Below are 25,693 nucleotides of genomic sequence, written 5' to 3'. Positions count from 1 at the left end.
CATCCCTGAGTACATGTCGCACCATCGAGATACTGCCACTCTATACCACTGGCTCTTGGGCGTATTTGAGACGCGCAGATTACTTGACTCTTCGTTCTGCAACTCAAATTTACAATGGGCTCCATTGACATCTCTGCAGCCAAGTCGGACTGCAGCCTATTCTCCAAGCGTGGTCATCGCGCCGTGGAGCTCGGTGCCACTCGAATAACATGGGACATCATCAGTGATATGTGGCATCCTCGAAAAAACCCATCTGGGTACCTCTCCGTGGGCATGGCAGAGAACACGCTACTGCATGACATGCTGCTCGATTACATCCATGCCAACATACAGCTTTCCGCAGAACATCTCACCTACAACAACGGGAGTATGGGATCCATCGCCCTTCGGAAGGCCGTTTCGCACTTTGTGAACAGACATTTTAATCCATTTAGACCTGTTGAGCCAGGCCACATCCTCATGACCAATGGCTGTTCCTCTGCCATTGAGCACCTAAGTTGGACATTCCTCAATCCAGGAGACGCAATTCTCCTCAGCAAGCCATACTACAGTACCTTTATTGCCGACATCACCCTGCGGCCCGGATCGGTGGTAGTTCCTGTGGAAATGGGTGGCACGGACCCATTGAGTCTGGAAGCCATCGAAAAGTACGAGAGCGCAGCGAGGGAGTTTGAGGCACACACGGGAAAGCGAGTTCGTGCCGTCATGCTCTGTAATCCGCACAACCCTTTGGGTCGGTGTTATCCTCGTGCCACAGTTGATAAGTTGATGAGGCTCTGCCAATTGCGCAAAATGCATTTGATTAGCGATGAGATCTATGCTCTGTCAATCTGGAGCAATCGCGTTGACAAAGGTATTTCTTTTGCTCCCTTTGAATCTCTCCTTTCGAGAGACACCAGAGGGCTGATAGACCCTGCATTTGTGCACGTCCTCTGGGGTATGAGCAAGGATTTCGGTGCCAATGGGCTGCGAGTTGGTGCTATCATTTCCCAGTCAAAACCCAAGCTGCACATTGCTCAGAAGTGTCTGTCACTGTACAGTTTTGTCTCAGCCTTGTCGGACCAGATCACAACCTCTATCCTTCAAAATGATGACTTCACAGACACATACATTCAGAAAAACAGAGAAATGCTCTCCAAGTCCCATGAGTTCCTTGTTCGTCTCCTGCAGAGGCACGGAATTGATTATCTTCCCGGGTGTCATGCCGGCTTCTTCGTCTGGGTTAATCTTGGGAAGAAATACAGAGAGACACATCCTAGGGAGGTCGTAAGTGAGGGACTTGCATTCACCGATTCAATTTTCCAGAGATTACTTGATAATAAGGTGTATGTGGCTCATGGTACTGCTTATGGGTCGGAGAGCCCTGGCTGGTTTCGCTTGGTGTTCTCGCATCCTCTTCCTTGGCTAGAGGAGGCAGTGATTCGTATAGTCCGTGCTTTACAGTGAACTTAACATTGAACCAGCTAATATGTTACATGCCTGATGGTCAAATTTTCAAGACATCGTAATATACATACTTTCTGTCTCATCTCCCCATCCATCGAATCGCTTATAGCTTGATGTATACCTGCTTTCGATGGAATTCGAACCTGAGGACATAGTGAAGTGCAAAGTAGGCCATCTCATTTGATCATCTGATATCCCACCCTAAATCCCGGAATCTCATATCGTAGTTCCAGAGGCGCGGTACCCCGAGCGATGATGCAAGGCGACGACGGGCATGATCGTCGACCTCACATCATACGTGATTAATCTAATCTCAGACGATAACACGTAGCTAAAGGCCTATAGCGATGAATCTAATATAGTGAGTCATTTTCTCAAATGCCGAGATCCCCCAAGATAAACATTGCCTCCGCCTGCCTTACGGCGGAATCCTCCCGGCTTCAAACGGCGTTTGTTTTGCTGAAAAGTGACCACCTGCCTTCCTTTGCCGGCGCCATCACTGGCCATCTACGACTATAACAGGTCGGTATACTGCGGGGAAGTTTTGTTATCAATTTGAGAATTTGCGGAGAAAATTCTTGTTTGATATCGATACAAGCTCGAACCTTATAACGAATAGTAGAAGGGAGAACTGAGCTGAGTTATATTAGATGGTTGACATGTCCGTAGCGTCTCGCGGCTTGTGCTCGACCGGTTGAGGGCTCATATCACCGGCCATAACATACTTGCTTGATTGACTTTGCTGTTCTATCTCTTTTACTCCGTATCTAATATTCTTAAGGACATCTTTGCAGCTGACACCCCCCCCGAAGCCTAATATGGATGTCACCGGAGCCGCAAGTACCACCGACAGCTAAAGATGCTGCTGCTCAAGGACACGAGCAAATGGAAACAACGAGCGTTGATATACAAGACGTTACTGGGAAAAACGAGGGAGAGATGATCGATCACGGAGCCGATACAACACTCCATCGATCTCTCGAGACTCGCCATCTCACCATGGTCTCCCTCGGATCAGCCATAGGAATGGGCATGTGGTTGGGAAGTGGAACATCCCTAGTCAACGGTGGTCCTGCAAGTCTTTTCATAGGGTTCCTAATCAGCAGCTCCATCGTATGGTCAGTCAGTCAATCCATCGGCGAAATGGCCATCATGTACCCCCTACCATCTGCTTTTGTGCAGTGGTGTACCATCTTCATCAGCCCTGCTGCCGGGTTTGCCCTGGGATGGGGATACTGGTTTTCGTATTGGATCACGATTGCCAATGAACTTCAGGTATTTGCCCTACCCACCATTTTCATCTATCGTTCCAGTCTGATCTGTTCTGTTAAACTCAGGGAATAGTAACTGTCCTCAACTACTGGACCGACGAAGTCCCCAAGGCCGCATGGATATCCATCTTCTGGGTTGTCATCATCCTTATCAATATTTGGGTGGTCAAGCTATTCGCTGAAGTGGAGGTATTTGCATCCACGGTGAAATTCGGCTGGATGTTAATTGCCATCATTGTTCTCATCAGTATGGATCCCAATTTCCCATTCATCTCATCCCCATCAACACTAACATGCAGCTACTTCCCCAAACTCAGTTATTACCGCCGACGGCTCCCCCAAAGAAGACCCAATCGGTTTCCGCTACTGGAACGAGCAAGCATTCCGAAACGGCTTCAAAGGCTTCCTCAGCATCCTTCCAACCTGCGTCTTCGCTATGGCGGGGACAGAAAACGCAGCAATGGTAGCCAGCGAGGTAGCTAACCCGCGAAGATCGGTTCCGCAAGCCGCCAGATCTATTTGGCTTCGTCTTGGGCTCTTTTACATTCTCGGGAGTCTCATGATTACATTGACGGTTGATCCAACGAATCCGAACTTGTTCGGACAGTCAGGAAGCAATGCGTCGCCTTTTGTAATTGCCTTCAAGGACGCAGGCATTCCCGTAATGGCACACATGACCAACGCTGTTATCTTCATTTCGATGATTTCTACAGGGAGTATTTCCGGCTATGGAGGCTCCCGGATGCTTATGGGATTGGCGCATGTGGGTATGAATCATAAGGTAAGTAAGTGTGTGTTTCGCAGAGCTTTGCTTTCAGAAACTTGTACTAACATAGTCCATCCGTCCGTCTTCTTGATCCCGATAGATTTTCGGCATAGCAGATCACATTGGCCGCCCATGGGCCGGCTATATCGCGACCATCGGGATAGGAGGCGCTCTCGCCTACATCAACGTATCCAACACCGGAGCTGAAGTCTTCCAATGGCTATCCAACCTAGTCTCACTCCTCACACTCTTCGGTTGGGGTATGATATCTCTTTCTCATCTACGATTCCGATATAGCTGGAAGGTGCAAGGTCGAGGTGAGGCCTGCCTTCCCTGGAGGACAAGGTCATATCCCTATGCCACATGGTGGGCACTGGTCTGGTGTATTGGATTGATTAGCCTGGAACTTTATTTAAGCATTTGGCCTCTGGGTCAAGCGACGAACGCTAAAAACTTTTTTGCGAACTATATCAGCGTCATTGCTATCGTTGTCATCTGGATCGGCGCGCAGATTTGGTATCGCGGCCCGCTTTGGGTGGATGCAAAGGAGATTGACCTTGATAGATGGCGACGCTTTTACGCGGATGGGATTGATGAGGAGTCGACTGCGGCGAGGAGGTCTCTGATGAGAACGATTAAGGTGCTTTTTGAGTGATTCGTCAGTTTTCGTGGTTAAATCATTCCATAGAGTTGCATCGGATTCTTGATGGTCGAGCCACGCTACGATCTTAGCACTGGCTCGCATGTGCTTGGATAAAGCCTGTATAATGCATAGATCCGCTGTAGTAAGATCTCCAGTATCAGTAGCTACTACTATCTTCGTATCCCTTTTTGTGCGGAGGGTTTGCAACTAGGTATTGTGATTCTTGTTCTTCCTGTTCACGGTATGGTAGACCACCAGTACTAACTATTTGAAGAGAAGGTGCTAATACTAGTACATGATTCAGTTCTCCATATTCGTAATCTCTGATATACTGTCATTCAGCAGGAGACTGCAATAAGGAAACTATGTCAGGGCTGGCTGTGGATGTGGGGACATCTCTAAAGGGCACTGCAGAGCCATATCAATACTGGCATCGGATAAAAGTTCAACATGGCATATAAAATAAGATTCAGAAGAGTACAGTCTTCTGTCGCAAACAGCGACAATGTTTGGGTATCATTTAGAAGGTAGGTAAAGATCCGAACGATGAACAAAGATTTGGGGAAAATGACAATGAAAGGTAGATAAAAATACTTGAAAATGAACCGATACAGCAAAGAGAAGGAATCTTTGAGAGGCCAATAGTGCAATGGCGGTTGCACGAGAGCACCTCGTGTGGTGAAACACCGAACGTTCAATGAGGACAGACTGGATCAGCTTGCAAGGGAAGGCTTGGAGAGAGAAGTCGAAAACATGCGCCCCAAACTCCTTGAACTTTCCGCGCCCCGAATATCATGCAAGAGGGTGGAAGCAGAATACCCAACACCTGCAATGCGCAAATAAGATGAAACCATACCTAAGCAGACCCCTCGCATGAGAACAAATGAAGTCTAAGGATAGCACTGAATACCTGGAATGTTACGAAGACGGGCAGGGCCAATAATAAAGAGAAGTCGAAGAAGAAAAGAACGAAGGGTGAGAAGATATGAACGGGTGAACAAAGGCAGGCGCCAGTGGAACCGCCTTCGTATTCAGCTCACCCTATCCGCATGAAGCGTCAGGCGTCTCTTTCGAGCGTACAACCGACGACAGCATCTGGCAGGGTGTATATATGGATCTCTTGGATGCATCATGCAAGGGCTTTTTCATTCTCCTTTCCGCTGCTTTCAGTCTCAGTCTCCGCGCTCTCGCTGCTGCTACTTCGAAGGTTGAGAGCCCGTAGAGTTAGGTTCAGCTCTCTCTCGAGCTCCTTCTGGGCATGAATATTTCCCACCACTGATCCATTGAGCTTCTTCCTGTAAGCTTTCAATGTACGACACACTTGTTCTGTGGACGTGTTGAGGCTTCCAAAATCGCTTTTCCCGGAAAGTCTGGCCCGAGCACGAATATCAAGAGAGGAGCGGCGGGATTCGCCTCGACCACTGCCAGCCTTCCTTGTGCTTGCGGTCTTTGAAGTATGCAAAGAGGGAGATGTAGGTTGTGACTTGTCTCTGCAAGCGCTAGAGGTGGGGGAGCGACGATTCGATGTCGCCGAGGGCGTAGTGGGCGGTGGTGTATTCCCGTGCTTTGCGGGAGACAGCGAGAACTTGGAAAGCTTTCGTAAGAAAGTCGGAGAATGGCCGCGAGCCGGAGTGGGGGTGACAGCAATGTTTTCCTGTCGTTGGAGCCCAGCAAGCTCGGTTTTAGACAAAACCTTGCGTAGAGGGGGTTTAGCAAGTGTCAACTCCTTCACAGGAGCATCATCGTCTTTGTGGAGGACTGGCAAGGGCTCCGATGATGATTGAAGAAGCACTGATACTCCCCAGATCATAACAAGCCCATCAAGGCCGGAGCTGATGAGTATCCGGTCGTCTGACTGGGTGGAGTCATTGGAATGATTTGCAAGTAGGCAAGCATCACTCATGCCTTCTGTGTGCCCAAATTCAGCTGAGAGAAGCACGCCACGTTCCAAGTCGTAAACACGTATCGACTTGTCTGTGGTTGAGACACCGAAGAGTAGCTTCGCGAAACTCTGCTTTGAGATATCAGAAGTCACGGTCAAAGAGTTCATGACAACTGTATCATTTCCATCCGAATCTATAGCTCGGAAGGACATGATCTGACGACCGGAAGTGAGATCATATTGTTGAATACATCGATCAGCAGTAGATACGACAAGGACATCCGTGTCTGTAGAAAGAGTCATGGACACTGGGGATGCCTTCATCGTGATCACCCTGGTGGTCAAGTAAGCAACAATCGGCGTACCATTGACCTCACGGCTAACACGGTCTCTAATGAGAATGGTACGATCGGCTGATGACGACAGGAGCTTCTCTCCGTTGTCAAGGAAGAGGAGCTGGTTTACGGCCCCAACGTGGTCATCCATGGTTTGGATTAATTCAAATTTGTTATTGCTTCTCTCGAATAGCTGAACCATGCGGTCACGTCCACAGCTGGCGATCAAGCAGGTATCCGGTGATGTATGCAGAGCAATGTCAGTGATTTCTCCTCCATGGGCTCGGACCTCATGTAAGGGCTCCCATGAGGAGCCTAGCAGCATCCTGCGTCGCTCTAGTCAGCAAAAACGATGAACTTGACTCCTAACAAACAACGGAAATGTACCTTAGGACACCAAATTTATCACCCGAGACAAACAGGTCAATCTCATCCGTAGCTCGTACTACTTTCAACTCATTGGAAATATCCTCATCACAGCCAGGGGGATGCTCCAGAAGGATTGCACGCGAATCCTTGCACTTCCCTCGGGAACTCCAAAACTTCACGCTGCCCTTGCGAGACCATGTGAAGAAAGTAGCTTCATACTGGTTCGGAGTTTTGAGTCCACCTATCCCAAGCACCGCATCTCTGTGAGCGGAGACCATGGTCTGAGGGGTTCTCTGGTCGACTTCGTCGCCCAATTCGTCGCCCGAATGTATCTCAATAGCATTAGTCGAGTCCACCGCTACCACACGAGACCCCAGAGAACCGATGCAGATTATTGCAGGGCCCTTGAGCGCCTGCTCTGCTGATGACCTGCCAGAAAGTGTGGGAGACAGGGGAGCGGCCGATGAGCGTATCTTCTCGAAACTGAAAGATTGAATTTGTCCACCCCTTCCGCCAACCCAAACACAAGAGCGGTGCCAGTCGACCGCCAAGGAAGTTATGCCAAAATCCAGGTATTGAACGACGGATAATTTCTGGGATCCCTCACTATCATCCACCAAGCATAAAGCCCCCGTATCGGTGCCTACGACTGACTCCCGATCGGAAAAGCTTGCTACGCTAGAGAAGGTGCTTTCGGCCAGCGAACCCAGTAAACAATTTCGTCCCGAAAATGCTTTGGGAATCTGACTCGGGGAGCTGCTTGGGACCTCCACAGTAAGGCGAGACCGAGGGGACCCAGGCCTTGCATCTGGAAGTCTCCAAACTTTCACATGTCGGACTCCCACACTAAAACATGAGTTAGTTGATATCCCACTCAACATATAGCATACACCGCTAGGACGTACGTGATTAATGTCTGACCCATCCAACACATGTCACGGACATGGGAAGTGCACTTGTTGGTTGAGTGAAGTTTTGCCGAACCAGTCTTCGGGTTGATGGTCCATACGAAAAGAAATCCATCATTCACATCACCGAGCGTCGCTAGATACTGTGAATCTGGACTGAAGGCCAGGCCACGCACACCAAATGTATGCTCCGTAAGGATCGAAAGGGGAATTTCCGAAGATGTGTCTTTCGCTGTTGGGAAGATCATGATTCGGGGGCTATAACCAGTCTAGCAGAAGTCAGTGAATTGTTGACGGCGGCACAAGGGTAACTTGGCTTACTTCTCCTACTGCGAGGAACTCCCCATTAGGGCTGATTGCGGTACACGTAACCGCCTTAACTCTCTCGCGGGAAGACCAACCACGGGGACTACCGGGATCAGCCGTGTCATGGCATGGAGAGCCATTGTAAGCATTGCTGTGGGCGGTCGATCTCAGGCTTGAAGAGAATTTTGCTCGACTGTCAGGCGTTGTAGGCGGCGTGGATTGGTGGTAGAACGATGTAACTGGATTCACACTGGCTGCCGAGGGCCGTGCCCTGAAAAAGCGTTGATTTACACAGTCCTTGTCATCCAATTCGACCAGTACCGCCACTGAGCCTGCACAGAGGGCGAAAGACCTGCTTTGCTCATGACTGGAGAATCCATGGGGTGTGGTTGTGGTTGTTCCGAGTACTGTTCGCAGGGACAAGGCTGTCTGATGAGACGGTGCTTTGTGTATGGAAGAGCGCGTTGGTGGTCTCAGGATTGGAGAATTCGAAGGAGTGATGCGAAGCGATGAAGCGGGCCTGCTCTTTGCGCTCAACGAGTTGGTCGTCATTGCGTCGGCTTCATTCACGAGATATTACGATCTTTCAGTCGACAGGATTTCGAACGCATTGGTGGGCTGGGGGCTTGTATGTCTTTTTTATGCCTGCTTCCGACAGAAAATACTGTATGGCTCTCAACGGCCCTGGTTTCGGGGAAAGAGCCGCAGGTCAAGCGAGGAAGGAGAAAATGTGGAATATCGAGGAGCCTTGCTTATGAGCGACGGAACTTTTCGGTCGGGAGGGACGAGGAATTCGGTGTCGACAGCGAAGTCTCTTTTCGTTCTCCGTATATGATTTTCCTTTTTCTCCTTGTGCGTGGATGGCGGCGAAGAGGCTGGTGTGAAGACAGAATGAAAAGGCGGCGGAGATCGGGGAGAAGGACGAAAGGACCGGCGAAGGAGGGGGGGAAGGAATCAAAATAAAAACAATGGCTCTAAATGAATGACTAGGTCAGATGGTCAAGAGAAAGGAGCGAGGGAGAGAAGAGAATGTAGGGAAGGGATGATTGAAGCCTTGACGAAGCAAAAGGCAGAATGTGGGCGAGGTGAGCCAGATAAACACAGAGCTCCCAGCTTGACCACCATCAGCACCACCACAACCATAACATTCCACGGGCGGAGAGCCGAAAAATGATGGACGAACCCTTGGCGCTGGGCTGCTTCTAGTCGTGTTTAGCTTCGGGAAAGCTAAATTCGGGGGCACTTGAAAGATCCCGTCGAGCTGATCCAAGATCCTAGACGATCATCCCTGATCCGGTGGGGAGAAGAAGCGAGAGATGCTGCCAGTCACGGCTGTGGGATAAGAAGGTGAGATGGTGGTTACTCCCACCACCACACCAACGTCTTCCCACTTTGTGTATGTGTCTCCTCCCATCATGTCTTGCCCAGTGATCGGGCCAACCTCCCAGCGAGATTGGGAATGAAAGTTGAGAGGCTTGATCGACCTCCTCACAGGGCATCAAGTGGCCCCGGCTCGGTGGGGATCTGCTAATCCTTCTGGGTTCTTTTGACTTGTCGCGAGTAATCATCGTCCATGACACAGCCAATTCATCCTTCTTCCCACTGCCATGCGTGGACTGTTATCAGTTGGTAGTGGGAAGAAGAAGAAAATATTATCTGGAATATATTCAATAAATAGCCAATTTGTACTAACAACTGTCAAGGCGAGGATGAAATTCAGGTTACAATCCGGTCCGTAACCTTTGGCACTAACGAAAGTTGTACTTGTTACATGCTGAATGGCACGCCGACTAGTGCGGCACAAGGGGACAAAGAGCTGGAGATTAAGGCAGACAATCGGCTTGGGTAGCCTTGACTTTTAGGCCAATCGTGATTAAGCGGGATATTACGGTGTATGCCTTCAATTTGCACCAATTAGCCCCTTACCCGGGTACAGACTGGAATCGAATTATTAGAGACATCTAGACATTTAGATCTTGAATATTTGTCCAGTCTCTCATCAGCCATCCTCGTGCGCACAATCAATATTAATAGATGGGTGGAGCGTTATATCGTATCGGGCCAACTTCGATATGGCTTCTAAAAGGGTAGAGCGACTAATCCCCGCTCTGCAACTGTTCATGCTCTTCATTGTGATGGTTATTACTTATTAGGGCAACTGACTGGTCTTTCCAGGCTTGCTTCTCTCCACCGCTCCTTCTACTTTGACAGGTCTGCTTCCTCTCTGGGGCTTGAATACTGGGTCACATGATCCGTATGCCTTAGGCTCTAATTGTTCTAGGCCTCTTCCAGAAGTCTCTCTGCAGTTGCAAGTCTCTTAGTGTCCCGGGAGAATTTCCCCAGCTTCCATCTCTCTCTTTTATTCAAGGAACTTTGTTCTGTTAAGTCTTTACTATGGCAGGCGTCTGCGCTTCATCCCTCAGACTCTCCCTCCCAAATGTCTTGCGAAATGCTCTCCGTTCAGAAATCGCCTCGGACCTCCATCAGGGTCCCGCATCTCGGAGAATCCTCTCCATAGCGCCTCTTTCTCATAGCAGATGCAAAACGCAACGACGGAACTTCAGCGCCTCTATCAAACCTCAGCTTTGCCAATCCGCGCCATATCTATCAGCACATGACTCCTCCTCTGCCGCTTCAGCTCCTTCTAATACCGCGCCGCTGGAAAATTCAGAAAATAAACCATCTGCCTCGACCGAAGTAAATGCATCGCCAGAAGTGGATGGATCCAAAACCAGCCATGTGGACTCCAAAACTGAGACACCTACCTCCGATACATTTACTGCAAATAAGCCTACCAAATCGTCTCGATCGAAGAAACGTTCACGCCATGAAGAACCCCCTTCCAATCCCATGGCCCAGAAGAAACCGGAGAAATGGCAGATTCATAAACAAGCCCTGAAAGAGAAATTTAAAGAGGGATGGAACCCTCCCAAGAAGCTTTCTCCCGATGCGCTGGAGGGTATTCGGCACCTTCACGCGGTCGCACCGGAAAAGTTTACTACTTCGGTTCTTGCAGAAGAATTCAAGGTCTCACCGGAGGCTATTCGGCGGATATTGAAGAGCAAATGGAGGCCTTCTGAGACCGAAATTGAAGACCGGCGGAAGAGATGGGAGAAGCGACATGATCGAATTTGGGGCCATTTATCGGAACTCGGCCTACGACCAAGTACGAAGCGCACCCGAGATCTGACAGACGCAAAGCAACTGCTCTATGGCAATAAGGAGAAGAAAGGGGGAAAGGCGTAAGTAATGATGGACGGGCCTGTACCGGCAGTCATCATGTATATTATCACATGTACTATACGAGCTACCTATCTTGTTTATATTGAATAGCATAGAAGAGGCGTTCTGGAATCAATATGTGGAGAATTTGCTTCGTTTCTTTGTTCCCCGAAAGCTTGCTTTCTCAAGTCCTCCGATCCGAGGTTGTATGGTCAGCAGTGCCGTCATTTGTAACATACAGTTTCACAAAAGTGAAAGTGGTTTGCGGGGATAAAGGGATCCCCCAGGCGGAAGTAGACATTGGGTATAGATCAACTTTGCTTTTCTCCGGACTGGAAGAAGATACTAACCGGGAGTCCGACAGCATATCTATCATATGTCGAGGGGCACAGCTTCTCTACGTGGTTCGTCATGGGATTGCAATTCCCTCCCGTCGGCCGTAGTGCACCACCATCCACCACCAGCGCGTCCTCACCCCGACAAGAACGTTATGGCACCCGCTCTGTGTCCTTCCTCCCTCCACATCCTCCAACGATTATGGCTTACACGATTTAATGGTATGCCCTAGCTGGCGTTGATTACCCTTCCTCTCAGTGTATCATATTTGCCAATCTTTACTTCAAGCCCTCGTTCTGGTGGCGGCTGGAACCCGCCATCTACCCCGGACCTTCGTGATTCTTGTCTGCGGTCACCCGCCCACATGGTGGCCTTGTGATCGTCGCCATGCCCTCAGACATCCAGGTTTTCGTGAAATGGAAGGATCAAACGATATTCGCCGGGGAAGATGTGGAATGTATCATTACCTTCAAGAACGTTGCGGAGACGAACGGAGAACCCCGGAACGGGGGGCAGTCCTCGCATCAGAGACATCCATCGCGAGCTACCAGCTCACATTCAGAGTCACTGTTTTCGCTTAGGTCACCTCAGAAATTCTTCTTCAGTCCACACCGCCGCTCATACTCTAGCGTATCTAAGAAGAGCCCGTCGCATCGCCCGTCCTCATCAGTGAGCTCACCGTTGATCGGTTCTCACAGCTTTCCGCCCCCGTCCACCCCTCGCAGCGGTCCACCTGCTGGTGGAAAGCACAAACGCTCAGTATCTATTCTTTCTATCGATAGCGAAACAACAGGAGAACCGACTCCCAGAACATCCTCCCAGTTCAGTCGGTCGAGGCCGGTTAGGGGCCATGGGCGCGCTGCGAGTCTACAGGTTCTTCCGAGGAGGAATGAGTTCTATGAGGATTCGTTTGCAAAAGGTACCTTCAATGAATAGCGCGATCGGGGGTTGATCGATCATCAGGCTGACTACCGTCAATTGCTAGCAGGACGCAACACGTACCGTGGCTTTCCACCCCCGGAGTCCCCGGTCACTTCGTCTCCTGGAAACCCACGGATAGACATTGACGATGTAGGAGGACCTACTCCCCAGCCCTCATTTGAGTCACCTCGTACACCTGCGCGTCGGCCTCAATTGCCACCCATCGAGTTCAAGTTTCCACCTTCGCCGGGGACTGATCCACAGTCTCGCCCTACTCTATCACCTCTCGCAACACCCTTCGAAGAGGGTCCTGGACAGACAAAGCCCAATGGAAGGGAATCGGCTACATTAGCTGCCCCGGGCCATCTGCCTCAACTCACCAGGATCATGTCGACCTCCAGCCTCACTGGTAGTCATAGAAGCAGCAACGAGTATAACTCTGTCAGCGACAATTCTTCAGAAACTCTGCAATCCGAGTACACCAACTACTCAATGGCGATGCCGCGCCAGAATATCCCTCGTCACGCGCGACACATGTCGAGTATTGAGTCTCCGGGAGTAATGCCCAAGAGCCAGACTCTACTGATGGGCTATGCCCAGATCAGTGCATCTTTCACTGTTGACGGTTCGCTGATTCATCAGTCACATTTCGAGGAAGTGAAGCGAAAAGGTGTTGTCGGTGGTGCAGGGTCTGCGCCGGGTATGAACAGCGGGAAACCGGCTATGAACAGCGATAAGAATCGCAAGGGCGGCGGTTTCTGGGGCGCCTTCAAATGGAATGCGATCGAAGAATCGCTGAGCGGTTTGCTCTCCAATAATGAGTTGGATGGCCTACGAGATATGCGAGGAGTTTCGTCTTCGAAGTCCATACCATTGCTGTCTACTACCCAGTCCCTTCTCTTCGTGGACCTACGACTGGCACCGGGAGAAGAGCAGTCTTACTCCTTTACGTTTACCCTGCCATCGGGTCTTCCAGCCAGCCATAAGGGGAAAGCTATTAAGATCTCTTACAATCTCGTCATTGGTACACAGCGGCCGAGTGGCCATCATGAACCCCAACGGGTCAACCGTATCAGCATACCCTTCCGCGTGTTCAGCGGCGTCAATGGTGAGCTTGCCGTCGCTTCCTTTGGTACCGAACGGTCACTAATCTCTTCAATAGGCCATGGGGAGATAATGGGTCATGACCTGATGAGCCCGTATGTACTCCTTCGCGACGAGGCGCGAGTGCAGAAGGTTGGCCCTACCCCGCCGCCGGCAGCCAAGCCCAAAAGCATCAGTGGGCCGACGTGGACGTCAGCCCCAGATTTCTTGTCGTATGTGGATGACATCCTGGAGCAGAGTGCACGCCAGAATTCACTGCAACCGCCCGAAGCGACGCCCGAGAAGCGCGCAAGTCGCGACACATCTACCGGGCACCTCACTTGCAAGGACGCTATTGATCTTGCCATTCTCCGAAGCAACCAGGCGCTCGGTTCCTCGCGCAGTCCTAACCGGTTTGAGATTGCCCGAGACGGGCGCCGAATTGCTGTCGTGGTACTCAACCGTCCGGCGCACAGGCTAGGCGAAACCATCATCGCCACCGTCAACTTTGCAGACGCGGCGCTTCCCTGCTACGCTCTGCGGGCGACATTAGAAAGTTCAGAGAGAGTGGCAGGACATCTAGCGGTGCGATCAAACGCCAGCATCCGTCGTGCGACTCGAAAGATCCATGCCTCCTATTTTGAAAACACCCTGTATGCAACGCGCGTGGTTTTCAGTCCGGCTGTTCCGGTATCGGCGACGCCGACCGTCATAACCACGGGGGTAAATCATGAGTGGGAATTACGGTTCGAGTTTGTCACAAGCAGTATCCACGATGGTTCAGCCCCTTCGGGAGCGCGGCTGCTCGAAACTGTATCGGAAGACGATCGCGGGCGCATCATGTCCGCGTTAGAGAACTTGGGCTGCGAATCGTTCGAAATCGCCATCCCTATCACGATTTACGGAGAGACAGTCCGGGAGCGATTGCCCGAGGAGAATGAAGGATACTCTATATGAATCATGTCTGGGATAGCTTGGCGCATTCATTAACAAGCCACATCTATTGTTCCATCAGTCAGTCGTCTTCTGAATGGTTCACCGACCCGGCGGAGGGTTTTGTTTTGCTATGACGGCGAATACGACGGCCACAGCAGACTTGAAGACTCCTAGGTATCATCTAATATTTTTTTCACATTTCCAACAATTTATGCCATCAAACGGCAGCCTACCTACGTAATAAAATTGAAGAATATCCACTACAACCTTGACGATGTAATAAAGGACCGGTTTCCTTGCGGCTGGCTGATGTCGCCGGGGCAACGGACGGGGCGATTGCCACCCTGGACGCTGCAGCACCCATGGATCCGGTCCTTGGGGGGGAGGTTCCGCTTGTGGGATCGTGGAGAAGGCAGGCCGGAAATGCGATCGATATAGATCGCCCTTCATCGCCCCTCGTTTGCAGTTGTGTGTGTGTTCCTTGTGCTTTGTTTTCATTACCTGAGGTTGCTGTCGCGCCTGTCTGCACTTGGTCAGAGCGGCTCCATCGCTGATACTCCAACTTTCGCCTCCTACTACCTACCCTCTTGTCCCTCCACTCATTCCGCCGGCCGGTCTATTGCTTCCCCCTCATCGGCGCGTGCTACTATTGTCCTGATTCAGGTATCCCTAAAGAGGTAAGACATTAAGACATGGAGGATCACTTTTGGCCAGATTTTCTCACTGTTGAGTCCGTAAACTTGACTGACAGGCGCTGACTTGGTTGGCATCGGCATGCAGGCGCATTCTTCCAACGGAACTCTACACAACACCTCGTTTTGACCACGAACACCGGAAAAGCGCCCGTGGCTTTGTATTTGACTGAAGGGAGGAACCAAAAGGAAAGAAAAGAAATTCGCAAGAAGATGGCATCCTTCATCACAACCATGTCTGTCCCCATCCTTTCTGTTACTGCTTCGTCCGATGTTGGACAGCCTGCCCCGTCATCCTCATCTTCTCCCCAACCTTCGCTCCCCTCCTCTCCGTCCATCATCTTCCCTTCAGTTTGCTATGGCACCGTTCAAACTTTCCCTGGCCCCTTCTCTGAGCCCCCCTCATATCTATCCCCGGCAGTACGCGCACTGAAATATGATCCCGCTGGACTGACACCTCCCAGCAACGCTCGGACCCGAGCTCCCTTCAAGCCGCGGTCGGCAGCCAAGGGCACCACTAGCTATCAACTGAGACAGTTCGCAGAAGCAACCCTGGGAAGTGGAAGCTTGCGGAAGGCTGTGAAGCTTCCAGAAGGCGAGGATTTAAATGAGTGGCTTGCAGTTAATGGTAAACTTACTCTGGAGGCTTGCAGCAGCAGTATCATCAAAGCCATGCTAACAGTTTGGTTCAACGTGCAACAGTGGTCGACTTCTACAACCAGATCAACTTGCTCTATGGCGCGATCACAGAATTTTGTTCTCCGCAATCATGTCCGGAAATGAAGGCAACTGATGAGTACGGAGCTATCTCCGATACCGGTCAAAGCAATGTAGAGCTGACGATGGACGTCCAGATTCGAATATCTCTGGCAAGATTCGGAAAATTACAAGCGACCAACGAAAATGTCGGCCCCAGAATATATCGAACATCTGATGAGTTGGGTACAAAGCAGTATCGACAACGAACAGATTTTCCCCAGCAGGCTTGGTAAGTCACGCCTTGAGAGAGTGTCTTGAGAGCAGACTACGTAAACTACGGTTGCAGTGAGCAAGCGCTAATATAATATGCTACCTCACAGGTGTCCCCTTCCCCAAGGTGTTCCCGAGCCTCGTGCGCCAGATCTTTAAGCGGATGTATCGCGTATATGCGCACATTTACTGCCACCACTACCCGGTTGTGGTCCATCTCGGACTGGAGCCTCATCTGAATACCAGCTTCAAGCATTACGTGCTCTTCATTGACGAGCACCGTCTGGCCAGCGGGAAGGATTTCTGGGGTCCGTTGGGAGATCTTGTGGATAGCATGCTGCGCAGTGACTAGAGATCAGATCGGTCGAATGGCTAGACGACCATGAAGATAAGAGGTTGAGAGGATGGCGTTTCGGGTGTTGGCATTCGGGAGGGCGTATTTCACTCGTAGAGGCAGTCTGGCGTTACATAGCATGTGCGACTGTATTTTGCATTTTGAGAACGAATAAAGGAATGAAGACTGGAGAATTGTTCCCAAGTATAGCACCGCAATCACGATAAGATCTTCAAGGATCAAGTCACTCGCAGTAGTGGATAGCCGAAAACCCGGCGTGTGCGGGATCTCACGTGACCGCTAGCCGGCAGAAGTTGGACGTCGCCCGTCCATCCCAAAGCACGACGAACCACCAGCCCGTTGCTGCTCGCTCAATCCCCTCCCCGACGCCCCGTCCGTCTCGCATCTAATCTCTCCTCCTCTCCTCCTCGAGGTCTCCGTCTCCAGATCACCATGTTCTCCGTTCGCGTCGCCCGTGCCGGCCTCCGTGCCACCGCCCAGCAGTTCTCCGTGCCTCGCACTGCCGCCGTCAACGGTCTGAGGACCTATGCCACCCCGGCCCAGGATGTCAAGCCTCCTGTCTCCCTGTTCGGTGTTGACGGCACCTATGCCACCGCTCTGGTATGCGATACCATGATCCTACCCGTTGGTTGCTAGTCGTGGCTCTTGAGGTTCCCTTGATTCAATGGCACGGAAGAAAGGAAGAAACAAGAAAGAGGGGGAAAAGGCGGACGGGAAACCTAAGACAACAAAAACAGAGATTCCCACGTTCTAGCAACCTCATGATCCCAGAACTGGACAACTTCAGGAAAGCTCCCTGGCTAACTGATCGTTTGCGTTTCTCTGTATAGTTCACTGCCTCTGCCAAGTCCGCCAGCCTCGACCAGACCTCCAAGGCTCTCGCCAGCCTCGGTCAGACCCTCAAGGCCGACCGCAAGCTGACCACCATCCTCTCCGCCCCTACCCTCACTGTCGCCGACAAGCAGCAGATCGTCCAGGAGCTGCAGAAGGTTGCCGGTGCCGATAAGGGCGACATCCTCAAGAACTTCCTCGCTACTCTGGCTGAGAACAACCGTCTTGGTCTCCTCGAGGGTATCTGCGACAAGTTCTCCACCCTCATGGGTGCTCACCGTGGTGAGATTGAGCTGAACATCACCAGTGCTCAGGTACTTTCTTCTTTCGGGCTTTTATATTGTGGGGCTTTATACTGATTGTTGGGCAACAGGAGCTCGACACCAAGACTGTCAACCGTCTCGAGAAGGCCGTTTCCAAGTCCGAGTTCAGCCAGGGCAAGAAGCTCAAGGTTGTCACCAAGGTATATTATCCTTTATATCCCGATTTACGCTATGTTTACTCATATGTTGAAAACAGGTCGACCCCGAGCTCGTCGGCGGTCTGGTTGTTGAGATCGGTGACCGCACCATCGACCTCAGCGTCTCCTCCAAGATTGCCAAGCTCAACAAGGCCCTCACCGACGCTTTGTAAATTACCTAAAGAATCCACTTAAAACACAAGAGGGATGCGCATGTTCACATTAGGCGTCTCTTGAGCTTCCATATTTAGTTTATATCAACTCCCTGTACCCCTACCGAATCGATCTACCTCATTCATCCTCTATATTTCTTGCTAGCATGAGCTCTAGTTCTGGAGTCGAATAGACAGAATCGAGTTTTATATCACCCATTTTGGCAGAACATACATACTGTGCGGGTTCTCACTAGTAGTTTGACAGCTGAATAATATCTGTAAACTACTGTAATATCTAATTAACATTCAAAATATCCGACCAACGAGTAATTTATACAGCAGCTATGAAGAAAAATGCGCATTGAAGGGGGATTCAATTTGGTTGTGTTCGGGGCCCGCGGGCAACTGGGGACACGGCACGGGACGATCGACGCGGCATCCTAACTTATGAAACAAGTGTCCTCCCTTCAGATGTCCTTTCTTCCTCTCCTCGTCCCCAGTCCCCCAACCAAGATAACCCGTGACCAGGGTATCAATTGACCATGACGACCAAATCTAAAGATGTCGAGCTGTCCGACGACATCCAATGGATCGAAACTCCCGCCCAAGCTCCTCCCAAGTTTGAAACCGGCGAGAGCTGTGGAATCGCCCTGACCAATGTCAGTTAATTCCTCCATTCCCATTGCTGGCGTATTGCCAACCTGTCCAAAACCGTGCTGACTTCTTCCCAAAGGCCAAGAGCATTAACAATCCTCCCCTGCCGGCAGATGGTCCTGGAAACGAGAGCTTCTCCAACCTCCTGTTGGGCGGCGCCATCATTGGAGTCCCTGGCTTTCTGACCTACCTGCTCGGTGGTGGAAAGAAAACCTTCATCTTCTTCACTCTCGTGACCGTTCTCCCTGTCCTCGTGGCCTTCTGGACCTACACCTCCACCTTCAGCCCCCGCACCAACGAGAAAGTCAAGCTCCCCGGCCGCCCCGTTGAGCACTACATCACCTTCAAGCGCGACGAAGACCGTGCGAAATGGAGCGGACGCAACAAGATCCCCATGCAGACCTTTTCGGAAATGTACCTGGACGGCCTGGTTGACTTCAATGGCGATGTGCTCGAGATCCTGGAATACCGCCACGACTGGGCCAGCTTCGCCTTCACTATGGACCTGTTCAAGTTCATCGTCGGCACCTTCTTCGTCGATGTGCTCTTCCACACCAAGGCCCAGGACGAGGAACAAATCCGTCCCAACTACGACCGGGGTAACGACCACTACGCCTGGTTCCTTGGCCCTCGCATGATCTACACCTCTGGAATCATCTCCGACCCCGATCGTGAAGAAACCCTCGAGGAACTGCAGGATAACAAGATGGCCGTTGTTTGCGAGAAGATCGGCCTCAAGGAAGGCGAGACCATGCTGGACATTGGCTGCGGCTGGGGTACCCTGGCCAAGTTCGCCAGTCTTAACTACGGCGCAAAGGTGACCGGTCTCACCATTGCTGAGAACCAGACTGCCTGGGGTAACGATGCTCTCCGCAAGGCCGGCATCTCCGAGGAACAGAGCCGCATTGTCTGCATGGATTACCGTGACATCCCCCGCACGAAGTACGACAAGATCACTCAGCTGGAAATGGGCGAGCACGTCGGTATTCGCAAGCTTACTGGATTCTTCCGCCAGTGCTATGACATGCTTAACGATGATGGATGCATGTATGTGCAGCTTTCGGGTCTGAGACAGGCTTGGCAGTATGAGGATTTCATCTGGGGTCTGTATCTGAACAAGTACATCTTCCGTGGTGCCGACGCTTCCACCCCCCTCTGGTACTACGTGAAGTGTCTTGAAGGAGCTGGCTTCGAAGTCAAGGGGTAAGCCACCATTCCTAACCCCCGTCCTCCAAACAAACACTAACATCAACTCTTTGATTAGTATCGACACCGTCGGCGTCCATTACTCGGGCACCCTCTGGAGATGGTACCGCAACTGGGTCGGCAACATCGAAGCCATCAAGGCCAAGTACGGTCCCAGATGGTACAGGGTGCGTATACCCTTCCCCTCTACTTCTTAATCTCATCTCAACACATCTAACCCCAATTTTCAACTATAATAGATCTGGGAGCTCTTCCTCGCCTGGTCCGTCATCGCCTCCCGCCAAGGCTCCGCAACCTGCTACCAAATGGTGGTGGTTAAGAACCTGAACTCGACGCACCGCATCAGCGGATTGGCCAGCCAGTTCGGTCTTATGGGTGCTCTCGCTAAGAGCCGCGAGGCAGGCAAGTCCCGTCTGCCTTAGATTGATTGATTTATTCGTCTCTGTGAGATGATCACCAATCTATACGCGACTGGGTTGAACGGATACGTAATGTTACGTTATGTATGAAATATGTTCATGAAACATGAGGTGGATGGTGGACAGATGGTGCTTTGGATATGATGTGATAGAAAGATATGATTTATGCACGATGACCTATCATTTCAGGATTTTCGCAGCGCTAATCAGTTTACTTACTGGATGTGGTTGGCGTCTGCGATGGGGGTTAGTATGTATTAGGAATATGGGAAGAAAGATTTGTTATGATTAGATAGATATTTAGATGAAATGGAATGAATTCTGGTAGAGATAGATCTTCCCAGGTACTGGCAGTACTACTACTTTAGGAGTCTCATTATCGTCGTATTTTTTTCGGTTTCAGTGCTTTGGAAACGCAATCAAAATTGAGAGACTCAATTGTAGTGATAGGGAGTATGCAATGGTATTTAGCCCATGATGTTGTGACTTTGCAACGAATATATAATCATCTACCGTCTACAACACATGTATCCACAACCAGTACTAACATGGAACCATATCGTCGCACTATATCATCCCCTGTGCAAGTCTCCCTCGTCTAGTGTATCTCTCAATGTCCATTCGGGACACGATCAGCCTGTGCTTCAAACTCGTCCTCATACGCTCCCATGGATGCCCGACTGCGGACACGTTCCAACTGACTCTCCACGTACTGCGACACATGTTCGTCATCTCCGAATCCTAGTCCTGACTCGCCGAGTTTCTCATCGTCATCCAAAGCGGATTCTGGCCCAGGTGTGCTACGACCTGTGAAAGCAGACTCAAAGTCACTGCGGTTTCCGATCGACCGGCTGGTGGATGAGCGGCGCACGCTGGGACGACGGCTCCCGCGTGGTCGCGCCGTCCGTGAAAAGATGTCGTCAAAGTAGTGCGATGCTGCTGCGAATGGCGAGCGGGGGGTCTGCGGAACTCGGCAATTGATTCTGTTGAATTGGTTAGAATGATACAACAAAGAGGAATGGGTTTGGGTCGCATAGCTTACCCCGTATCGTGGATGATCTTAGCGATCAAACCGGTCCATCCACACTGGTGAGATGCTCCCAGACCCCGACCAGTGTCTCCGTCGAAGTACTCATGGAACCACATGTAGTCTTTCCAGTGCTCATCGAAGTCGAGAAGGTCGGAGCCATTGTAGACGGCACGACGACCTTCGTCGTTGCGCGCAAACAAGTGTTGTAGCCGGTGCTGGATCTCCTCCGCCACATGTCCCAAATGCATATACTCTCCAGAGCCCGTGGGACACTCCACCTTAAAGGAGTCGCCGTAGAACATGTAGAATCGTAGCAGAGACTCGACGAGCAGGAAATTGACACACAACCAGACCGGTCCCCGCCAGTTGCTGTTACCGCCAAAGAGGGCACTGTCAGACTCGCCAGGAACATAGCTGACTCGGAACATCTGGCCGTTAACCTCCATTGAGTATGGATGTTCCTCATGATGTTTTGACATGGATCGAATGCCGTGCTCTGAAAGAAATTCCGTCTCATCCAGCATCCTTTTGAGGATCTGCTCCAGACGGCTCTTGCTCACGAGGGACAGGAGGAGCCGCTCATCCTTGCCACGATGCTTCATGCTGGCGATATTGCGCTCTGCCACGTCTTGCCGATTCTCAACGAACCATTCCAATCGCTTCTTGAAGGAGGGGAACTTGTTGATCAACTCGGGCTCGAGGGTGAGAACAGCGTACAGAGGTATCAGGCCAACGAGGGACCGGACGGGAAGCTGTTGTGTCCAAGGATCACCATAGGAGATTGCGTCGTAGTAAAATCTACCCAAGGTAAGCATTTGATAGATATATATATATATAGAGATAGACACGGCTTACCCATCATCCTCATTCCAAAGGGACGTCTCCTGCCCCCCGGACTTGAATGTCATGGCATCACTGATCAAAATGAAATGCTCGAAGAACTTAGATGCAACTGTGCGTCATTTGTTAGCCGATGAAAGTCTTAGAATATAGTATGCTTACTGTCTTCGTAGATCCGCCGGTGCTTGGCGAGTTCGAGGGCGATATTAAGCATGCACAGGCAGTAAAATGCCATCCAGCCTGTACTATCAGCCTGCTCTAGGACACCCCCGGTAGGAAGAGGCTCCGATCTGTTGAATAGCCCAATATTATCTAGGCCCAGGAAGCCACCCTCAAAGACGTTTTTACCCTCAGAGTCCTTGCGGTTGACCCACCATGTAAAATTGAGCAACAACTTCTGGAAGACTCGTTCCAGGAAATCAAGATCCTGCCGGCCATACATCTTCCGCTCGATCTTGAATGTCCGGAACGTGGCCCACGCGTGGACCGGTGGGTTCACATCACCAAAGTTCCATTCGTACGCTGAGAGCTGCCCGTTCGGATGCATGTACCATTCCCGGGTGAGAAGGTCCAGCTGTTTCTTCGCAAAATCAGGGTCTATCATGGCCAGCGGGATGCAATGGAAAGCCGTATCCCATGCACAGAAAAATGGATACTCCCAAGAATCAGGCATTGAGAGAATGTCTTCCATGTACAAGTGCTTCCACTGTTGGTTACGGACATGCTTCCTACCCGGCGGAGGTGGAATGAGACCGGGGTCACCATTTGACCACTGATCCCACACGAAATGATAGAATTGTTTATTCCACAACATGCCAGAAAATGCCTGTCGCTGAATGTTGCGTAGATCATCGCTCATGGGAAGCGGGCTGATGTGGTAATAGAAGTCGTCTGCCTCGGCCCTGCGTTCATCGATGATATTATCGAGGACCTCTTCATCCAGAAATGTACCCCGTTTCCTCGAAAATTTAAATCGAACGACAGCGCATTCTCCAGGAGGAATTCCTTCACCCTCATTGAAGGCGTACCAGGCACCGAACTTGGTACCCTTGTTCGCAGGGTTGACTGTGTCCTTTTCTCCATTGACAATAAGGCGATGGAAGGCGTCCTTCACGTATGGCTGACTGTTCTTGGTGTTCCACAACAGTTCGTTATTCGTTTCGTTTTCTGTGAACATCATTTGAGGGAATACATCATCCTGACCGTCACCAACAGGCGGCGAGGGGGCGAACTGCACATATCGCTCGCCAAGTTTTTGATGAGATGTTTTGGCTATCATGGGATGCACTTTCTCGACAGATGGTTTCTCTTTCTGATCTTCATAGCCCCAGGACCAGGTGTTACGGAACCAAACGTGAGGGATGATGTGTAACGGGGCAGGCTCTGGTCCTCGGTTGTAGGCGATGATGCGGAAGAGCAGTTCTTCCTCATCGTCTTCTTCTTTCGCTGTTTCGATAAAGATGTCCCAGTATCGGTTGTCGTCGAAGATTCCAGTATCAAGAATTTGATACTCGCGGTCTTGCCTTGAGCGTTTGCCATTCTCTTCCACGAGTTCCTTATAAGGAAACTTCTTCTGGGGATACTTGTAGAGGTATTTCATGTAGGAATGCTGAGAGCGCAATGGAGTCAGAAGGGCCGCGGGATCCGTCCACCTTGGAGAATTGAAGCACAAACCGTCGGAGTATTATCAACGTGAAAATGAGCTTCCTTGATGCTTTCGCCATGGTTACCTTGAGGATTCGACAACCCGAATAGGCGCTCCTTCAGAAAGTCGCTAGACCAGGGTGAGCTTGAGATCCAATTAGTCGTAATGGGGTAGACCCAACGTACTCTTTCTCGTTCCAGAATGCAAAGGCAATGTTCTGCAGGTTGTGGGTATCCGAGACACCGGCAATCCCGTCCTCACCCCAGCGGAAGGTCCTAGACCGCGCATGATCATGAGAGAAGTCTAGACATCACTTGATCAGCCCTGGCCGCGCGGTACACATGTGAATTGAGGGACTTACAGCTCCAAGCATCTCCATTCTCCCTGATAATTGATGAAACAGAAGAATCAGTAAATGTCGCTTGCTTTCTAGTCCAGACACCCAATGAGTGTGGACGAATTGAAGACTTACGAGTAATCCTCGCGAACTGCGGGGCATCAAGGATGGTCATTAGTCCAGGTACTTTCCAGCGCGATTTGGATGAGATAGGTAGTAGAGAAGCATACCGGTAGCCCATTGCCTCTCTGCCACATACGGCCCCCATCGCTTCCAGTACCGCGAGTGTTCACGGTCCTCTCTCAGGCGACGCTCTTCTTGGGATACGTACTCGTGCTTATCAATGAGCACCATGATCGGGATTAAGGTATGCTGAGTAGTTCAAGTGGATGAAGAAGAAGACCAGCTCCAAAAAAACAATTACGCGGAAGAAAGAACAACGAAGGAATTAAGGAGTTCGAGAGATCGAGGGGACGAGAGACGGAAGAAAAAGCCTGATAAGAGACGAAGGGAAGAAGAGGAGGGCCGGGATGAGGGGTTGGGAAAGGCGCAAGAGAGGAACAGGGAATGACCGGGAGCTCAGGGACCAGTGGCTGACATGGTAGGTCGCACCGACGCAGCTCCTGCAGGACACTTCACAGTTCAGAGCTCAGTTATCTATCGTTTTGGGGGGTCTGGACCGTTGCTCGGGCGCTTTCTGTCTGGGGGGATTTCCAAGGTCCGGGGGATGATTCTGACATCATTGGTCCTACCCGAGGAGAATCATGAGTGAAGCTGGTTGATAATGCAAATTAGGTTTTCATTTCCACTCGGGGCCGATATTGATAGAATCCGAGAGGATAAATTCGATTTAAAGTGGTATAAAAGAAATTGCTTCAATGATTGAAAACAGCATCCTGTCTTGTTGATGTTTTCTTTCTTCTGCCTCAAGTTCTTCTGCTGCTGCGCTCAGATACCCTTTTCCGTTGCCACCTCAAGACTCAGGCCACTATACTGGCCGCCCTGCAAACCCAACGGATACCATACATACTATACTGTACAGTACGAGTTTGGTATCATCATGCAGGCCCGGCATCGCCATATTCGGCTAGCAGGTCAGATGACAGGCCAGCATCCATTGAAAATGTCGTGCTTCGCCGGACTTTGGCTTTGCAGGTGCTGATAATGAAACCCATTAATATGCCCTGCAGCCCACCCGCCTCACTAAAGTCAAGATTGTTGACAATCTTAATATCAGGACAGGCAGATGTCAATGTGGTGACACTCACGCCAAGACGTGCTGGCAGCCCTGTTCGCAGTAGATCATCCAAGTAATCCTCTCATGCATTTGATGCCCATAGCTACTTACCTACTAGTCACGTTTATACAATGAGGAAGCAGACTAGGCCCTCCCCGCTTCCATAGGGAGACAGAGACGTACAGTCTTCGCTGAATCGACCGCGCTCCTCTTCTTTAGGTAGACGCGTCATATTGGAGGTCCGAGCAGCGAGGACAACCTGCAGACTTCATTCTTGCGTACAGAGAAACGTGATGTAGACGATGGCCTGTAGGCGTGAAGGTACAGCCGGACGCTCCTCGACAACAGATGGAGGTGCATTGTATGTTTACCTCTTTTCTTGTATCGCTCGAGGAGAAGAAATCGGTACAAGTACAAGTGGCGGCATTGCTGGTAGCAG

At 50.7% G+C, this 25,693-nt stretch overlaps 10 protein-coding genes across 10 annotated transcripts; 7 read left to right on the top strand and 3 right to left on the bottom strand.

Annotated features, from left to right (window-relative positions):
• Positions 1–83: 83 nt before the first annotated feature.
• Positions 84–1,508, top strand: BO87DRAFT_414654 (putative aminotransferase, classes I and II family; the record flags this gene model as incomplete). The annotated part of the gene is made up of 2 exons (XM_025626642.1): positions 84–1,266; positions 1,464–1,508. The coding sequence occupies exons 1-2, from the start codon at positions 115–117 to the stop codon at positions 1,506–1,508; spliced, it is 1,197 nt and encodes a 398-aa protein (XP_025481582.1). The 5' UTR covers positions 84–114.
• A 760-nt stretch (positions 1,509–2,268) lies between these two features.
• BO87DRAFT_433105 (arginine permease) lies at positions 2,269–4,152 on the top strand (the record flags this gene model as incomplete). The annotated part of the gene is made up of 4 exons (XM_025627644.1): positions 2,269–2,721; positions 2,784–2,964; positions 3,035–3,498; positions 3,584–4,152. 4 exons carry the CDS (start codon positions 2,269–2,271, stop codon positions 4,136–4,138), a joined length of 1,653 nt encoding a protein of 550 aa, XP_025481581.1. The 3' UTR covers positions 4,139–4,152.
• A 977-nt stretch (positions 4,153–5,129) lies between these two features.
• On the bottom strand, positions 5,130–8,734 carry BO87DRAFT_17329 (WD40 repeat domain-containing protein). Its single transcript, XM_025618359.1, has 4 exons — positions 7,942–8,734; positions 7,618–7,889; positions 6,731–7,558; positions 5,130–6,669 (listed from the first exon to the last, which is right to left on the bottom strand). Exons 1-4 carry the CDS (start codon positions 8,476–8,478, stop codon positions 5,256–5,258), a joined length of 3,051 nt encoding a protein of 1,016 aa, XP_025481580.1. The 5' UTR covers positions 8,479–8,734; the 3' UTR covers positions 5,130–5,255.
• A 1,520-nt stretch (positions 8,735–10,254) lies between these two features.
• Positions 10,255–11,293, top strand: rrg9 (mitochondrial ribosome assembly protein RRG9). Its single transcript, XM_025621343.1, has one exon. It carries the CDS (start codon positions 10,321–10,323, stop codon positions 11,170–11,172), a length of 852 nt encoding a protein of 283 aa, XP_025481579.1. The 5' UTR covers positions 10,255–10,320; the 3' UTR covers positions 11,173–11,293.
• Positions 11,294–11,871: 578 nt separating this feature from the next.
• Positions 11,872–14,445, top strand: BO87DRAFT_304573 (putative intracellular protein transport protein (Sat1); the record flags this gene model as incomplete). Its single annotated transcript, XM_025619281.1, has 3 exons — positions 11,872–12,403; positions 12,470–13,513; positions 13,568–14,445. 3 exons carry the CDS (start codon positions 11,872–11,874, stop codon positions 14,443–14,445), a joined length of 2,454 nt encoding a protein of 817 aa, XP_025481578.1.
• A 78-nt stretch (positions 14,446–14,523) lies between these two features.
• Positions 14,524–15,144, bottom strand: BO87DRAFT_17243 (uncharacterized protein). Its single transcript, XM_025618352.1, has one exon. It carries the CDS (start codon positions 14,920–14,922, stop codon positions 14,602–14,604), a length of 321 nt encoding a protein of 106 aa, XP_025481577.1. The 5' UTR covers positions 14,923–15,144; the 3' UTR covers positions 14,524–14,601.
• Positions 15,075–16,719, top strand: BO87DRAFT_17187 (Mob1/phocein family protein). The gene is made up of 6 exons (XM_025618347.1): positions 15,075–15,101; positions 15,205–15,352; positions 15,581–15,744; positions 15,819–15,912; positions 15,971–16,104; positions 16,196–16,719. Exons 2-6 carry the CDS (start codon positions 15,330–15,332, stop codon positions 16,435–16,437), a joined length of 657 nt encoding a protein of 218 aa, XP_025481576.1. The 5' UTR covers positions 15,075–15,101; positions 15,205–15,329; the 3' UTR covers positions 16,438–16,719.
• Positions 16,720–16,872: 153 nt separating this feature from the next.
• Positions 16,873–18,155, top strand: BO87DRAFT_355589 (F1F0 ATP synthase subunit 5; the record flags this gene model as incomplete). The annotated part of the gene is made up of 4 exons (XM_025621342.1): positions 16,873–17,040; positions 17,271–17,585; positions 17,645–17,734; positions 17,791–18,155. 4 exons carry the CDS (start codon positions 16,873–16,875, stop codon positions 17,902–17,904), a joined length of 687 nt encoding a protein of 228 aa, XP_025481575.1. The 3' UTR covers positions 17,905–18,155.
• A 228-nt stretch (positions 18,156–18,383) lies between these two features.
• Positions 18,384–20,491, top strand: BO87DRAFT_405528 (cyclopropane-fatty-acyl-phospholipid synthase). The gene is made up of 4 exons (XM_025625938.1): positions 18,384–18,545; positions 18,620–19,743; positions 19,805–19,913; positions 19,986–20,491. Exons 1-4 carry the CDS (start codon positions 18,429–18,431, stop codon positions 20,166–20,168), a joined length of 1,533 nt encoding a protein of 510 aa, XP_025481574.1. The 5' UTR covers positions 18,384–18,428; the 3' UTR covers positions 20,169–20,491.
• Positions 20,492–20,503: 12 nt separating this feature from the next.
• On the bottom strand, positions 20,504–24,647 carry BO87DRAFT_17107 (uncharacterized protein). The gene is made up of 9 exons (XM_025618342.1): positions 24,248–24,647; positions 24,153–24,168; positions 24,042–24,064; positions 23,866–23,983; positions 23,710–23,809; positions 22,198–23,644; positions 22,051–22,147; positions 21,208–21,993; positions 20,504–21,148 (listed from the first exon to the last, which is right to left on the bottom strand). The coding sequence occupies exons 1-9, from the start codon at positions 24,369–24,371 to the stop codon at positions 20,776–20,778; spliced, it is 3,084 nt and encodes a 1,027-aa protein (XP_025481573.1). The 5' UTR covers positions 24,372–24,647; the 3' UTR covers positions 20,504–20,775.
• Positions 24,648–25,693: the final 1,046 nt, after the last annotated feature.

The sequence above is a fragment of the Aspergillus neoniger genome (genome assembly GCF_003184625.1).
Source record: "Aspergillus neoniger CBS 115656 unplaced genomic scaffold BO87scaffold_10, whole genome shotgun sequence".
In the NCBI taxonomy this organism is placed as follows: Eukaryota; Fungi; Ascomycota; class Eurotiomycetes; order Eurotiales; family Aspergillaceae; genus Aspergillus; species Aspergillus neoniger.
Note: the sequence above shows the minus strand (reverse complement) of the source record. Positions and strands in the feature narration are given on the sequence as shown.

Coding starts and splice junctions, on each gene's coding strand:
- BO87DRAFT_405528 (XM_025625938.1), top strand. CDS start 18,429: ATGACGACCAAATCTAAAGATGTCGAGCTGTCCGACGACATCCAATGG. Junction 19,744..19,804: donor GCTGGCTTCGAAGTCAAGGG/GTAAGCCACCAT, acceptor CTCTTTGATTAG/TATCGACACCGTCGGCGTCC. Junction 19,914..19,985: donor ACGGTCCCAGATGGTACAGG/GTGCGTATACCC, acceptor CAACTATAATAG/ATCTGGGAGCTCTTCCTCGC.
- BO87DRAFT_17187 (XM_025618347.1), top strand. CDS start 15,330: ATGGCATCCTTCATCACAACCAT. Junction 15,745..15,818: donor TGAGTGGCTTGCAGTTAATG/GTAAACTTACTC, acceptor AACGTGCAACAG/TGGTCGACTTCTACAACCAG. Junction 15,913..15,970: donor GAAATGAAGGCAACTGATGA/GTACGGAGCTAT, acceptor ATGGACGTCCAG/ATTCGAATATCTCTGGCAAG.
- rrg9 (XM_025621343.1), top strand. CDS start 10,321: ATGGCAGGCGTCTGCGCTTCATCCCTCAGACTCTCCCTCCCAAATGTC.
- BO87DRAFT_17243 (XM_025618352.1), bottom strand. CDS start 14,922: ATGAAAACAAAGCACAAGGAACACACACACAACTGCAAACGAGGGGCG.
- BO87DRAFT_17329 (XM_025618359.1), bottom strand. CDS start 8,478: ATGACGACCAACTCGTTGAGCGCAAAGAGCAGGCCCGCTTCATCGCTT. Junction 7,890..7,941: donor AGTTCCTCGCAGTAGGAGAA/GTAAGCCAAGTT, acceptor GACTTCTGCTAG/ACTGGTTATAGCCCCCGAAT. Junction 7,559..7,617: donor ATGGGTCAGACATTAATCAC/GTACGTCCTAGC, acceptor CTCATGTTTTAG/TGTGGGAGTCCGACATGTGA.
- BO87DRAFT_17107 (XM_025618342.1), bottom strand. CDS start 24,371: ATGGTGCTCATTGATAAGCACGAGTACGTATCCCAAGAAGAGCGTCGC. Junction 23,984..24,041: donor GAATGGAGATGCTTGGAGCT/GTAAGTCCCTCA, acceptor AGTGATGTCTAG/ACTTCTCTCATGATCATGCG. Junction 22,148..22,197: donor CCGGCGGATCTACGAAGACA/GTAAGCATACTA, acceptor AATGACGCACAG/TTGCATCTAAGTTCTTCGAG.